Source organism: Vigna unguiculata, chromosome 4, assembly GCF_037176805.1.
Source record: "Vigna unguiculata cultivar grain cowpea cultivar isolate G323 ecotype 2 chromosome 4, ASM3717680v1, whole genome shotgun sequence".
NCBI classification, from domain to species: domain Eukaryota; kingdom Viridiplantae; phylum Streptophyta; class Magnoliopsida; order Fabales; family Fabaceae; genus Vigna; species Vigna unguiculata.
This window is the reverse complement of record NC_140795.1, coordinates 49,263,798-49,276,122: the sequence shown is the minus strand read 5'-3', so window position 1 is coordinate 49,276,122 and position 12,325 is coordinate 49,263,798. Positions and strand designations below refer to the sequence as shown.

At 43.8% G+C, this 12,325-nt stretch overlaps 1 protein-coding gene across 1 annotated transcript; it reads left to right on the top strand.

Moving 5' to 3' along the window:
- The first annotated feature begins 2,646 nt into the window (after positions 1 to 2,646).
- Positions 2,647 to 3,927, top strand: LOC146887369 (uncharacterized). The gene is made up of 3 exons (XM_085672108.1): positions 2,647 to 2,769; positions 2,818 to 3,324; positions 3,520 to 3,927. The coding sequence occupies exons 1-3, from the start codon at positions 2,647 to 2,649 to the stop codon at positions 3,925 to 3,927; spliced, it is 1,038 nt and encodes a 345-aa protein (XP_085528234.1).
- The last annotated feature ends 8,398 nt before the right edge of the window (positions 3,928 to 12,325 follow it).

The window sequence follows — 12,325 nt, the reverse complement described above, 5'->3', positions numbered from 1 at the left end:
ATATATATATATATATATATATATATATATATATATATATATATATATATATATATATATAAACATTGCGATCTCACAAGATATGAGACTCTTGGAAAAGGGTAGATAAAGTAAAAATATAATCATTTCAAAATCAAATATATATAACAATATAATATATAAAAAAGAATTCTTATTTTTGTTCACTTTTAGTTATTATTTTAAAAATTAATTATTTTATAATTAGTTACTTTTAAGAATTTTTTAAGAATCTTCTTTATTTTAACCGTTATTTTAAAGATTTTAAAAATTCATCTTTTAACAGTTATTTTATTTAACAAGTATTTTAAAATTTATTATATATTTTTTAAAAATAAATATTATTGATATTAACTCAAAATTTTATAAAAATTAAAAAATGCGAAATGTATTCTGTAAGGCCCCTTTTATTTTGCCATCTTAATCTTTAGGGCTACCCTGCAGCAGTGGGCCTAAAAGGCTGGCCCATGATATAAGTACCCTTCGTGTTGTCCTAGTTCCACATTTCATTCACTTTCAGAAAAGACTCAGTCGTCAACCCTTTTCTCCCTCTCACAAAGAGCTCTGCTAGGGTTAGATTTCTGCCATCTTCAAGCTAGCTCGGAGCTGTCCTCTACTCCATGTAAGTACTATGCTAGCCATTCTCGTCTCCATTGTTCCTTTTTCGTTCCTTTCACAGCTAGGGTTCCAAGTAACCCATATCGTGCTCCTGTTTCTCTATCCTTTCAGTTCTTCCATTCGCTTCTTGAGCTGTTGTGCTCGTGCGTTCGGTGTCGAGGGAGTGTTGGGTCGTTTGCTAGCTTATTCCAGGTACGGGAAGCTAGGATCCTCTGTTTGTTTGGTGCGAGTATGCGGTTTTGTGTGCTTGGTGATTCTCTTTTGTGTTTACCTGTTGATTTGGATGTATGATAGATGGGATTGTTGCTTGCGGTATGTCTTTGCATCTGTTGCAGGTGAAAACAGTGGCGGGCACTGATAAACTCGCCCAAGCGAGCTAGTCTCGCCTAGGCGAGATTAACAGAGGTTCGCCTAAGCCTTTTCTCCACGAATGGTCGCCCAGGCGACCCGCTGTGACTTCTGTGCAAGCAGGCAACTCGCTCAAGCGAGATCCCGCGTTGCTTATGCTCTTGTTCTTGTGCCCTCGCCTAGGCGGAGGGGGTGGCTCGCTTGAGCGAGACCCCTCAGCCTGAGCGAGGTGCTGGGCGAGACTGTGCTGTGTTTGAATGTCTATTGGTCCCTGAATGATCTGTTTTGGTTGAGTATGATTGTATAAGGAGTGATCTGTATATAATGGAGCATGAAGTATAATTTTGGCATGATTCATGAATTGTGGATGATGGGTTGGTATGAGACTTAGCATGCGAAATGAATGTGTGGTTTGAAATTTAAGGAACATGGTATTGACATGAGATGAGACCCTAGACTCATGGGATGGTGATGATCAGTGGTATGGATTCAAAATGTGATGTGTATGAGGAATAAATATCATGGATGGGTATGGAATTGGTAACACGCTTTTGATGTTCTCCTAATGTTGTTTTATGAATGTTGGTCCGTGTCAGTGTGTAATTCCTTGGGGTCTCTAGGTGAGATCTCCGGGGTTACGCTTCAGTGGTCGGGACGTAATCCCATGACCCCTGTTAGTGGGTGTCCATGGTGGTGCCCCATCTGTATAACTAGGTAAGGATTCAAGGTAAGGTTGTATCCTGACACTCTGAGGAGCCAATTAGTCTCACCTAGAGCGGACTAACTCCTGTAGTGAGACTAGCATGAGGCCTGAAATCCAGTAAGGGCTAACCTTGTGGTGAGGGAGATTTGATTCATCGTAACACTTGTAACACATAGCTCAGGATCGAGCAGCTCAGGATCGAGCAGCTCAGGGTCGAGCAGAGGTATCCACCACAAGTGCAAGCATCCGCTGAATCCGACCAAGTTATACGTATCCGGATGAGTCGAGTCGTAGTGTATTGAATGAAGAGTCATAACATGTTTGGTTGTTATATGGATGTGAGATGATGAAAATATATTTGACTGTATGATGAGTATGTGTTAGCTCTAGCTTACCCGTTTTGTTGCATGGTTGTGTTGTATGTGGCTGTTCTTCCTTGCGATGATCATCAACTTGGTTGATAGGAGCAGATGGGCGAGGTTCTCGTGGTCAGCAAGGGAGTGGTGATTCAGTAGCTTAGCCATCTGGGCTGGAGTCATTTTATCCATGAATTCTTTAGGGCTACGACCCCTGTATCGTCTTATGATTTCTTACTCTACACACCTTATTAGAATTGTATCTGTTTTATGTTGGCATCGTGGTGTGCCAGGTTGTAGGGGTTGCGTTAAGGACCCCAAGACTACACTGCTATACTTTATCGCGTGACGTTTCCTTTAATTTCGTTTAATAAATAAATGGGACGTTACATTTATGGTATCAGAGCGGTCATTCCTTAGGTCTGTGGACTTGGATGTCCGCTTAGCTTTCTCTATGTCTTCTGAGTGTTCTTAGTTGAATTTTTGTCTTTATCGAGCCTAACCAAGTGATTTTCTATGTGCCAGTGGTCTATGACACCTCCTTGTAGGACTTCGCAATCATCCTAGGGAGACGTACCTGATATCGCCAGAGCCATAGAGGCGATGGTAGCAGCTATGACGCAGCAGAGTGTTGCGATGATGCAGCAGCATGAGGCATCCATGCAGCGACAGGCGGCGTCGCTGGAGCAGCAGCAGGCTGTGATGCAGCAGATGGAGACTGCGAGAGTAGCTGCTGAGGATGCTCATCGGTAGCACATGGAGGCCCTCCGTTAGTTGGAGGAGAACAAGGCGGCTGCCCCTGTGTTCGGTCCTGAACCACGACCTGCAGTTAGGGAGTGGAGTCTGGAGGACTTTCTGAAACACCACCCGGCGAAGTTTGACGGGAAGACTAGTCCTGACGCCGCAGACCAATGGCTGAAGGACCTGGAGCGCATCTATGATGCGAAGATGTGCCCTACAGAGAACAGGTTGGCGTTCTCTGTGTACATGCTCACGGGAGAGACGGAGCATTGGTGGAGCAGCACCAGATCCATCCTGGAGGAGAGGGATGAGCCCGTGTCATGGGAGATTTTCAGGGAGAGATTCCTATCAGAGTACTTTCCTGACAGCATCCGGTACGCCAAGGAGGTGGAATTCCTCCAGTTGACCCAGGGAGAGAAGACCGTGACTGAGTACGCTGAGAGGTTCAAGCATCTCAGCCGCTTCTATACACTGCCACTGGATGAGAAGTGGAGATGCCGTAAGTTTGAGAACAGCCTCAGGGGAGATATTCGCTTGATGGTGGCACCCTTGTCCATCAAGGACTTTGCTGCTCTGGTGGAGAAGGCCAGAGTGATGGAGAAGATGAAGCGTGAGGTGGAAGGTCAGCGCCCACAGCAGCCACAGCCGCATCAGAGGATCGGTGGACCATCTGGGTCCAGGCCCAAACATGAGGAGCGGAGGAGACCATATGATAGACTACACCATCAGTCTCAGGGGTCTAGGGGTCTTCCTCCTCAGCAGGGTCGAGTGCAATGTTACACATGTGGAGGACCCCACCCGAGGTATGCTTGTCCACGCAGGGAGGGTTACCGCAGGTGCAATAACTGTGGCAAGAAAGGCCACTTTGGGAGAGATTGCCCCAACCTTTCTAGGGCAGCGACACGCCCTCCAGTTCAGGCACCCCAACAGCATCAGGGGAGGGACAGAGGCAACAGGCCTCAGGCGACGGGCAGAGTCTATGCCATGACCGGAGCTGAGGCTGCAGGTTCAGGTAACCTTGTTATGGGTTATTGTGTGATTTCTGGGATGAGATGTTATGTGTTGTATGATTCTGGAGCGACACACTCCTTTGTGTCTTTTGCTTGTGTGGAACGGTTGGGTTTGTCGGTGCGCGAGCTGTAGTGTGAGCTTGCGGTGTCTACTCCGACGTCGGGTTTAGTCAGGACGTCGTCCTTGTGTGCTAGGCTTCCAGTGGAGGTAGAGGGGCGCAGGTACAGGGTGAACTTAATCTGCCTACCTCTACAGGAGTTGGAGGTGATCTTAGGGATGGATTGGCTCTCTGCCAATCGCATTCTGATAGACTGTCGGGAGAAGAAGTTGTTGTTTCCCGACTCAGAGGAGCCTGAGTTGGTGTCTTCCCAGGGTGTTATGAGGGAACTACAGGACGGTGCGCAGTGTTACATGGTCTTCACGCATATGGAGGTGGAGAGAGGAGAGACGACGTCTGTGATACCGGTCGTCCAAGATTTTATGGATGTGTTTCCAGAGGAGGTACCGGGATTGCCTCCCAGTAGAGAGGTGGAGTTCCCCATCGATCTAGTCCCAGGCACAGGTCCGATATCGATGGCTCCGTATCGTATGGCTCCAGCAGAGTTGGTAGAGCTCAAGAAACAGATAGAAGACCTGATGGAGAAACAGTTCATCCGACCCAGCACTTCACCTTGGGGAGCACCAGTGTTGTTGGTGAAGAAGAAGGACGGGAGTTCACGCCTGTGTGTGGATTACAGGCAACTGAACATGATGACTATCAAGAACAAGTATCCGCTCCCGAGGATTGACGATTTGATGGATCAGTTACATAGGTCATCAGTGTTTTCGAAGATAGACCTGCGATCAGGTTACCACCAGATTTTGGTAAAGGCTGATGATGTACAGAAGACAGCCTTCAGATCCAGGTATGGCCACTACGAGTATGTGGTTATGCCTTTTGGCGTGACCAACGCCCCAGCGGTGTTCATGGACTACATGAACAGGATCTTCCGACCTTTCCTAGATAAGTTTGTGGTGGTCTTCATAGACGACATCCTTATCTACTCCAGGACTCAGGAGGAGCATGCAGAACACCTGAGGTTGGTGCTTGGTGTTTTGAGAGAGAAACAGTTGTATGCCAAGTTATCCAAGTGCGAGTTTTGGATGGATGAAGTTCAGTTCTTAGGTCATGTGATATCTGCCCAGGGGATTGCAGTGGACCCGGCAAAGGTCGAGGCAGTGGTAAAGTGGGAAAGTCCTAAATTAGCCACAGAGATCAGGAGCTTTGTGGGGTTAGTGGGCTACTATAGGAGATTCATAGAGGGATTCTCCAAGATAGTGGCGCCTCTGACTTTGCTTACTCGAAAAGACCAACCTTTCACTTGGACGGACAGGTGTGAGGAGAGCTTTCAAGAGCTAAAGAGGATATTGACGAGTGCTCCTATATTGGTAATTCCGGATGTGGGGAAACCGTTTGAAGTTTACTGTGACGCGTCTCATCTTGGACTTGGTTGCGTCTTGATGCAGGAAAAGAAGGCAGTGACGTATGCTTCACGACAACTTAAGGTACATGAGCGTAACTATCCCACTCATGACCTGGAGTTGGCGGCTATAGTTTTTGCCTTGAAGATCTGGAGGCACTATCTGTATGGTGCTCAGTTTCGGGTGTTTAGCGACCACAAAAGTTTAAAGTACTTGTTTGATCAGAAGGAGCTGAACATGAGGCAGAGGAGGTGGATGGAATTCCTGAAGGATTATGACTTCGAGCTCCAATACCACCCAGGGAGGGCGAATGTAGTGGCAGACGCCTTGAGTAGGAAGACAGTGCACACTGCACACCTTATGATTAAGGAGGTAGAACTACTAGAGAAATTTCGAGACATGAGGCTACAGGTGGAGTTGGGGTCTGAGTCCATTGGGTGTAGTACTCTTACTATATCTAGTGACTTCTTGGGCTCAATCAGAGAGAGGCAGTTGTTGGATGCTGGTCTGAACAGGGTTAGGGAACAACTTGGATCAGAGGAAGCCAAAGACTTTACCGTGAGTGATGATGGCATACTAAGGTTTCGAGGCAGAGTGTGTATACCTGATGATGCTGAGGTGAGGAAGTTGATCCTTGAGGAAGGACACAAGAGTCGTCTTAGCTTGCATCCCGGCATGACTAAGATGTACCAGGACCTCAAGGAAACTTTCAGGTGGCAGGGGATGAAGAAAGATGTGGCTCAGTTTGTATCTGCCTGTCTGACGTGTCAGAAGGCGAAGGTGGAGCATCAGAGACCCAGTGGCATTCTACAGTCGTTGGAGGTACCGGTGTGGAAATGGGACAGTCTCCATGGACTTCATGACTCATCTTCCACGGACATTTAGAGGACATGACGCCATCTGGGTGATAGTGGATCGACTGACCAAGAGTGCACACTTTTTGGCGATGAACTTGAGGATGTCTATGGCCAAACTGGCTCAGTTGTACATTAAAGAGATAATAAGACTTCATGGAGTGCCCTCGAGCATAGTTTCCGACAGAGACCCACGGTTCACATCCCGGTTTTGGCAGACGCTGCAGAGTGCTATGGGTAGCAAGCTCACCATGAGTTCAGCTTATCACCCTCAGACCGATGGTCAGTCTGAGAGGACGATCCAGTCATTAGAGGATTTGTTGAGGACATGCATATTGGACCACCTGGGAGCTTGGGATGAGGTATTGCCTTTGATAGAGTTCACCTACAACAACAGTTTCCACGCGAGCATTGGCATGGCGCCATACGAGGCTCTTTATGGCAGGAGGTGTAGGACTCCTCTTTGCTGGTATCAGGATGGAGAAGCAGTGTTGGTTGGACCCGAGTTGTTAGAGCAGACCACCGAGAAGGTGAGGATGGTGAGAGATAGGATGTTGGCTTCGCAGAGTAGGCAGAAGGCCTATGCGGATCGCAGGAGGAGGCCTTTGGAGTTTGCAGCGGGAGATCATGTGTTCTTGAGGGTGACCCGAACCACGGGAGTGGGAAGGGCTCTCCGCTCACGGAAGCTTTCGCCTAAATTCCTTGGCCCGTATCAGATCACGAGGAGGATTGGGCCAGTAGCTTATGAGATAGCTTTACCCCCACAGTTGGCAAACCTCCATCCGGTGTTTCATGTGTCACAGCTGAGGAAGTATGTATTCGATCCGGCCCACGTGTTGGAAGCTGAGGATATACAGATCAGAGAGGATCTCACAGTGGAAGTACCACCCATCGCTCTTGAGGATAGCAAGGTTGAGGAACGTCGTGGAAAGACCGTCAGTCTTGTCAAAGTCATCTGGGATCGGAGGACGGGTGACTCGACTTGGGAGTTAGAGGAGGACATGAGAAAATCACACCCACATTTGTTTACCTGGTGAGTCTTTATTTTCGAGGTCGAAAATTTTCTTGTTGGGGAGAATGTAAGGCCCCTTTTATTTTGCCATCTTAATATTTAGGGATGCCCTGCAGCAGTGGGCCTAAAAGGCTGGCCCATGATATAAGTACCCTTCGTGTTGCCCTAATTCCACATTTCATTCACTTTCAGAAAAGACCCAGCCGTCAACCCTTTTCTCCCTCTCACAAAGAGCTCTGCTAGGGTTAGATTTCTGCCATCTTCAAGCTAGCTCGGAGCTGTCCTCTACTCCATGTAAGTACTATGCTAGCCATTCTCGTCTCCATTGTTCCTTTTTCGTTCCTTTCACAGCTAGGGTTCCAAGTAACCCATATCGTGCTCTTGTTTCTCTATCCTTTCAGTTCTTCCATTCGCTTCTTGAGCTGTTGTGCTCGTGCGTTCGGTGTCGAGGGAGTGTTGGGTCGTTTGCTAGCTTATTCCAGGTACGGGAAGCTAGGATCCTCTGTTTGTTTGGTGCGAGTATGCGGTTTTGTGTGCTTGGTGATTCTCTTTTGTGTTTACCTGTTGATTTGGATGTATGATAGATGGGATTGTTGCTTGCGGTATGTCTTTGCATCTGTTGCAGGTGAAAACAGTGGCAGGCACTGATAAACTCGCCCAAGCGAGCTAGTCTCGCCTAGGCGAGATTAACAGAGGTTCGCCTAAGCCTTTTCTCCACGAATGGTCGCCCAGGCGACCCGCTGTGACTTCTGTGCAAGCAGGCAACTCGCTCAAGCGAGATCCTGCGTTGCTTATGCTCTTGTTCTTGTGCCCTCGCCTAGGCGGAGGGGGTGGCTCGCTTGAGCGAGACCCCTCAGCCTGAGCGAGGTGTTGGGCGAGACTGTGCTGTGTTTAAATGTCTATTGGTCCCTGAATGATCTGTTTTGGTTGAGTATGATTGTATGAGGAGTGATCTGTATATAATGGAGCATGAAGTATATTTTTGGCATGATTCATGAATTGTGGATGATGGGTTGGTATGAGACTTAGCATGCGAAATGAATGTGTGGTTTGAAATTTAAGGAACATGGTATTGACATGAGATGAGACCCTAGACTCATGGGATGGTGATGATCAGTGGTATGGATTCAAAATGTGATGCGCATGAGGAATAAATCTCATGGATGGGTATGGAATTGTAAACATGCTTTTGATGTTCTCCTAATGTTGTTTTATGAATGTTGGTCCGTGTCAGCGTGTAATTCCTTGGGGTCTCTAGGAGAGATCTCCGAGGTTACGCTTCAGTGGTCGGGACGTAATCCCATGACCCCTGTTAGTGGGTGTCCATGGTGGTGCCCCATCTGTATAACTAGGTAAGGATTCAAGGTAAGGTTGTATCTTGACACTCTGAGGAGCCAGTTAGTCTCACCTAGAGCGGACTGACTCTTGTAGTGAGAGTAACAGGAGGCCTGAAATCCAGTAAGGGCTAACCTTGTGGTGAGGGAGATTTGATTCATCGTAACACTTGTAACACATAGCTCAGGATCGAGCAGCTCAGGGTCGAGCAGAGGTATCCACCACAAGTGTAAGCATCCGCTGAATCCGACCAAGTTATACGTATCCGGATGAGTCGAGTCATAGTGTATTAAATGAAGAGTCATAACATGTTTAGTTGTTATATGGATGTGAGATTATGAAAATATATTTGACTGTATGATGAGTATGTGTTGGCTCTAGCTTACCCGTTTTGTTGCATGGTTGTGTTGTATGTGGCTGTTCTTCCTTGCGATGATCATCAACTTGGTTGAGGGGAGCAGATGGGCGAGGTTCTCGTGGTCAGCAAGGGAGTGGTGATTCAGTAGCTTAGCCATCTGGGCTAGAGTCATTTTAATCATGAATTCCTTAGGGCTACGGCCCCTGTATCGTCTTATGATTTCTTACTCTACACACCTTATTAGAATTGTATCTATTTTATGTTGGCATCGTGGTGTGCCAGGTTGTAGGAGTTGCGTTAAGGACCTCAAGACTACACTGCTATACTTTATTGCGTGACGTTTTGTTTAATTTCGTTTAATAAATAAATGGGACGTTACATATTCGCTAGTTTAATTATAAACATGATTGTAGTAAAAAAACATTATTGTTGCTAAATGGAGGTGAATGAAGTGAACATATTTTTTCATATATTTTATCCTGCACTTTCATATGGAGGAACTTGCACTGTATTCAATTTGGTGATGAATGGATAATTGAAGGAGTTAATGTTTATGGAGAGGTTAAGGATACGCAACCTCAAGACGAAGTTAATGCTGGAGGAAGTTCAAGTAATCCATCTTTAAATACATCTGAGCTTAATAGAGTTTTGGTCCACGTGGATGATGCACATTTATCAATGAGCTTGACGTTGATAGAGGTGATGCTAAAAATGTTGAATGAAGATTGGAGATGATGTTAGTGGAGGATGGAATAAGGATATTTTAAGACAAGTATAATTATTTGAAGTCATTTGTTAAACTTATGTTTTATTATACCAATTAAATTTATATTATGGATCATAATTGTCATCTTATAAATAGATTTTATAGGATTAAATTAAATTTAAAATGACTCCTTAATAATAAAAGAATTCTACCAATGAATATTAAAAGACAGCTTTGTCAAAGGATACCATTGCATCTACCAAAAAGAGACCCTTACAAATGAATATTAAAATATTAAGCTAAATATTCAAATCAAATAACATTAATTGGTAAAATATAAGAGATGGATTATATTATGGTGTAATGTGAATATCTTACATCGTTACAAGATGGACGTGTTAAACTTGAAAATATTTAAACTCTCGGGTAACAAAAGTGACAGGATGACAGCAGAAGGTGAATTTATATCATTCATTTAGTCTACCTGCTTTTTCAAACAGCGATAACATATCTGATATATCCTTTCAATCTAATGTAATGGTAATATGCAGACACTATTATTTTAATTGCTTGAAGATGCAGTTAAGAGGAGTTTGTTTCAATTGCTACAATACTGCTTAGTTCTTGAAGGAATATTTATAACAATTGGTATTATAGAGCTTTATTCTTGAGGAACCTAAGAGTAAAATCAAACAGGCATGCAAAATAATGCTGAGATGGATAATGGGACAAAGTTAGTTATGCCAAAAAGTCACGTGGAAGGTGAAAGGAATAATGAGGGCAGCAGGAAAAGTGTTAGACAAAGAAAAAAGAATTCTATATTCAAAGATTTTGTACTCGAAAGAGGGTAGAGCGTGGTATGTGATTTCCCTCTGAAATTCTCTCTTCTAATTTTCCCTAAATTCTTCTACTCTGCCTTTTCTAAATCATACTTCTGTCATTCCAGGTTATATGGTGCAGGATGAGGGATTGTTGTTCTTGTCCTTAATTTCTATTTCTATTATGTGTATCAACCTACTGTTGGAAGATAGAAACTCTTTTTGATACAATAAAATCCCTCGTTATAGTTTGGGAGTTTCTTTCACTGTTTCAGGAACCTAAGAGTAAAATTTAAAAGTATGGAAGGAGATTCAAATCTATCAGCAATAGCATCACCAGTCTTCACCCGTGAAAATTATCATATTTGGGATGTTTGAATGAAAGCCTACCTGGAGGCTTTAGATATATGGGAAGCCGTAGAACGACTCAAATAAAACAATGATAGAAAAACCAAAAAAGCTAAGGCAAAGGCCAGCCTTTTTGTGGTAGTATCACCAACAATTTTCACTAGAATCATGACTTTAAAGTCAGCCAAAACCATTTGGGAATATCTCAAAAAGGAGTATGATGGAGATGATCAAATTAAAGGCATGCAGCTGCTGAATTTTATTAGAGATTTTAAATTGCAAAAGATGAAGGAATCAAAAAACATTAGGGAAGACTCCGAACAGCTTTTAAGCATAGCAAATGGAGTAAGATTGCTTGGTATTGAGTTTAATGACTCACGCATTATTGAAACAAGTTTGGTTGTTATACCCGAATGATTTGATTCAACCATAACCACGTTGGAAAACACTATGGAACTACCCAAGATCACCTTGGCAAAATTGTTGAATTCTTTGCAAGCACAAGAACAATGAAGGGCTACAAGAGAAGAAAGATTTGTTGAGGAATATCAGTCAAACATGAAGATGATGGGAGATATAAAAAGAACATGAACAAGCAGCAAGCAAATGGAGAAAGATCCTTCAAATATTCCTCACTAAGGAACTACCAAAGATCACCTTGGCACAATTGTTGAATTCTTTGCAAGCACAAGAACAATGAAGGGCTACAAGAGAAGAAAACACTAAGGAACTACCCAAGATCACCTTGGCACAATTGTTGAATTCTTTGCAAGCACAAGAACAATAAAGGGCTACAAGAGAAGAGATCCTTCAAAAATGAAAACAAAGCTGGAAGTTCAAAGGGAATGTATCCTCCTTGCAAGCATTGCAGCAAGATGGACCATCCACCATTTAAACGCTGGAGAAGGCATGATGCTAAGTGTAATGAGTGCAATGAACTTGGACTTGAAGTTGTGATTTGCGTAGCAAGAAGAAGATGCTAAAATTGCAAATGAAGAGGAAGATCAATTTTTTATTGCAACTTGTTTTTCAAGCAATGTCTCAAGTGAATCCTGACTAATTGATAGAGGGTGCACCAATTACATGACTCATGACAAAGAACTCTTCAGGAAACTTAGCCTTCAAAAATTTCAAAAGTTAAGATAGGTCATGATGATTATATTGCAGCAAAAGGAATAGGAGCCATTGTCATTGCAACACATGTAGGAAATAAAACAATTTCTGATGTATCCAAACTATACAAAAACTTGCTGAGTGTCGGTCAATTATTAGAAAGAGGCTTTAAGGTGTTTTTGAAGACAATTGATGCTTAATCAAGGTTGTTGCAGGTCAAGATTGGTTCAAGGCGAAAATGAGAGGCAAAAGTTTTTCACTTAATCCAACTTTGGAGGAGCATGTAGTTTTCTCAGTAAAAGAAAATGTTGCTGGGTTGTAACACAAGAGGCTTGCTTGAGCATTATCACTACCAAGGGCTTCTCAAAATGCAAAAATATGAAATGGTAAATAATTTACCTGATTTTGAAGTGATTTCTACGTATTGTCATGCTTGTTAATATGGTAAGCAAAGTAGGCTTCCATTCCCAAGAGCCACTTGGAGAGCCTCAAAGAACCCTCGCCCTTAAAGGTAATCATTACTAT

Bases quoted from the DNA above. Each gene is read 5' to 3' on its own strand.
- LOC146887369 (XM_085672108.1), top strand. From the start codon at position 2,647: ATGGTAGCAGCTATGACGCAGCAGAGTGTTGCGATGATGCAGCAGCAT. The intron at 2,770-2,817 runs GTAGCTGCTGAG...GCCCTCCGTTAG, and splicing joins AGCAGATGGAGACTGCGAGA to TTGGAGGAGAACAAGGCGGC. The intron at 3,325-3,519 runs GTGGCACCCTTG...CATCAGTCTCAG, and splicing joins GGGGAGATATTCGCTTGATG to GGGTCTAGGGGTCTTCCTCC.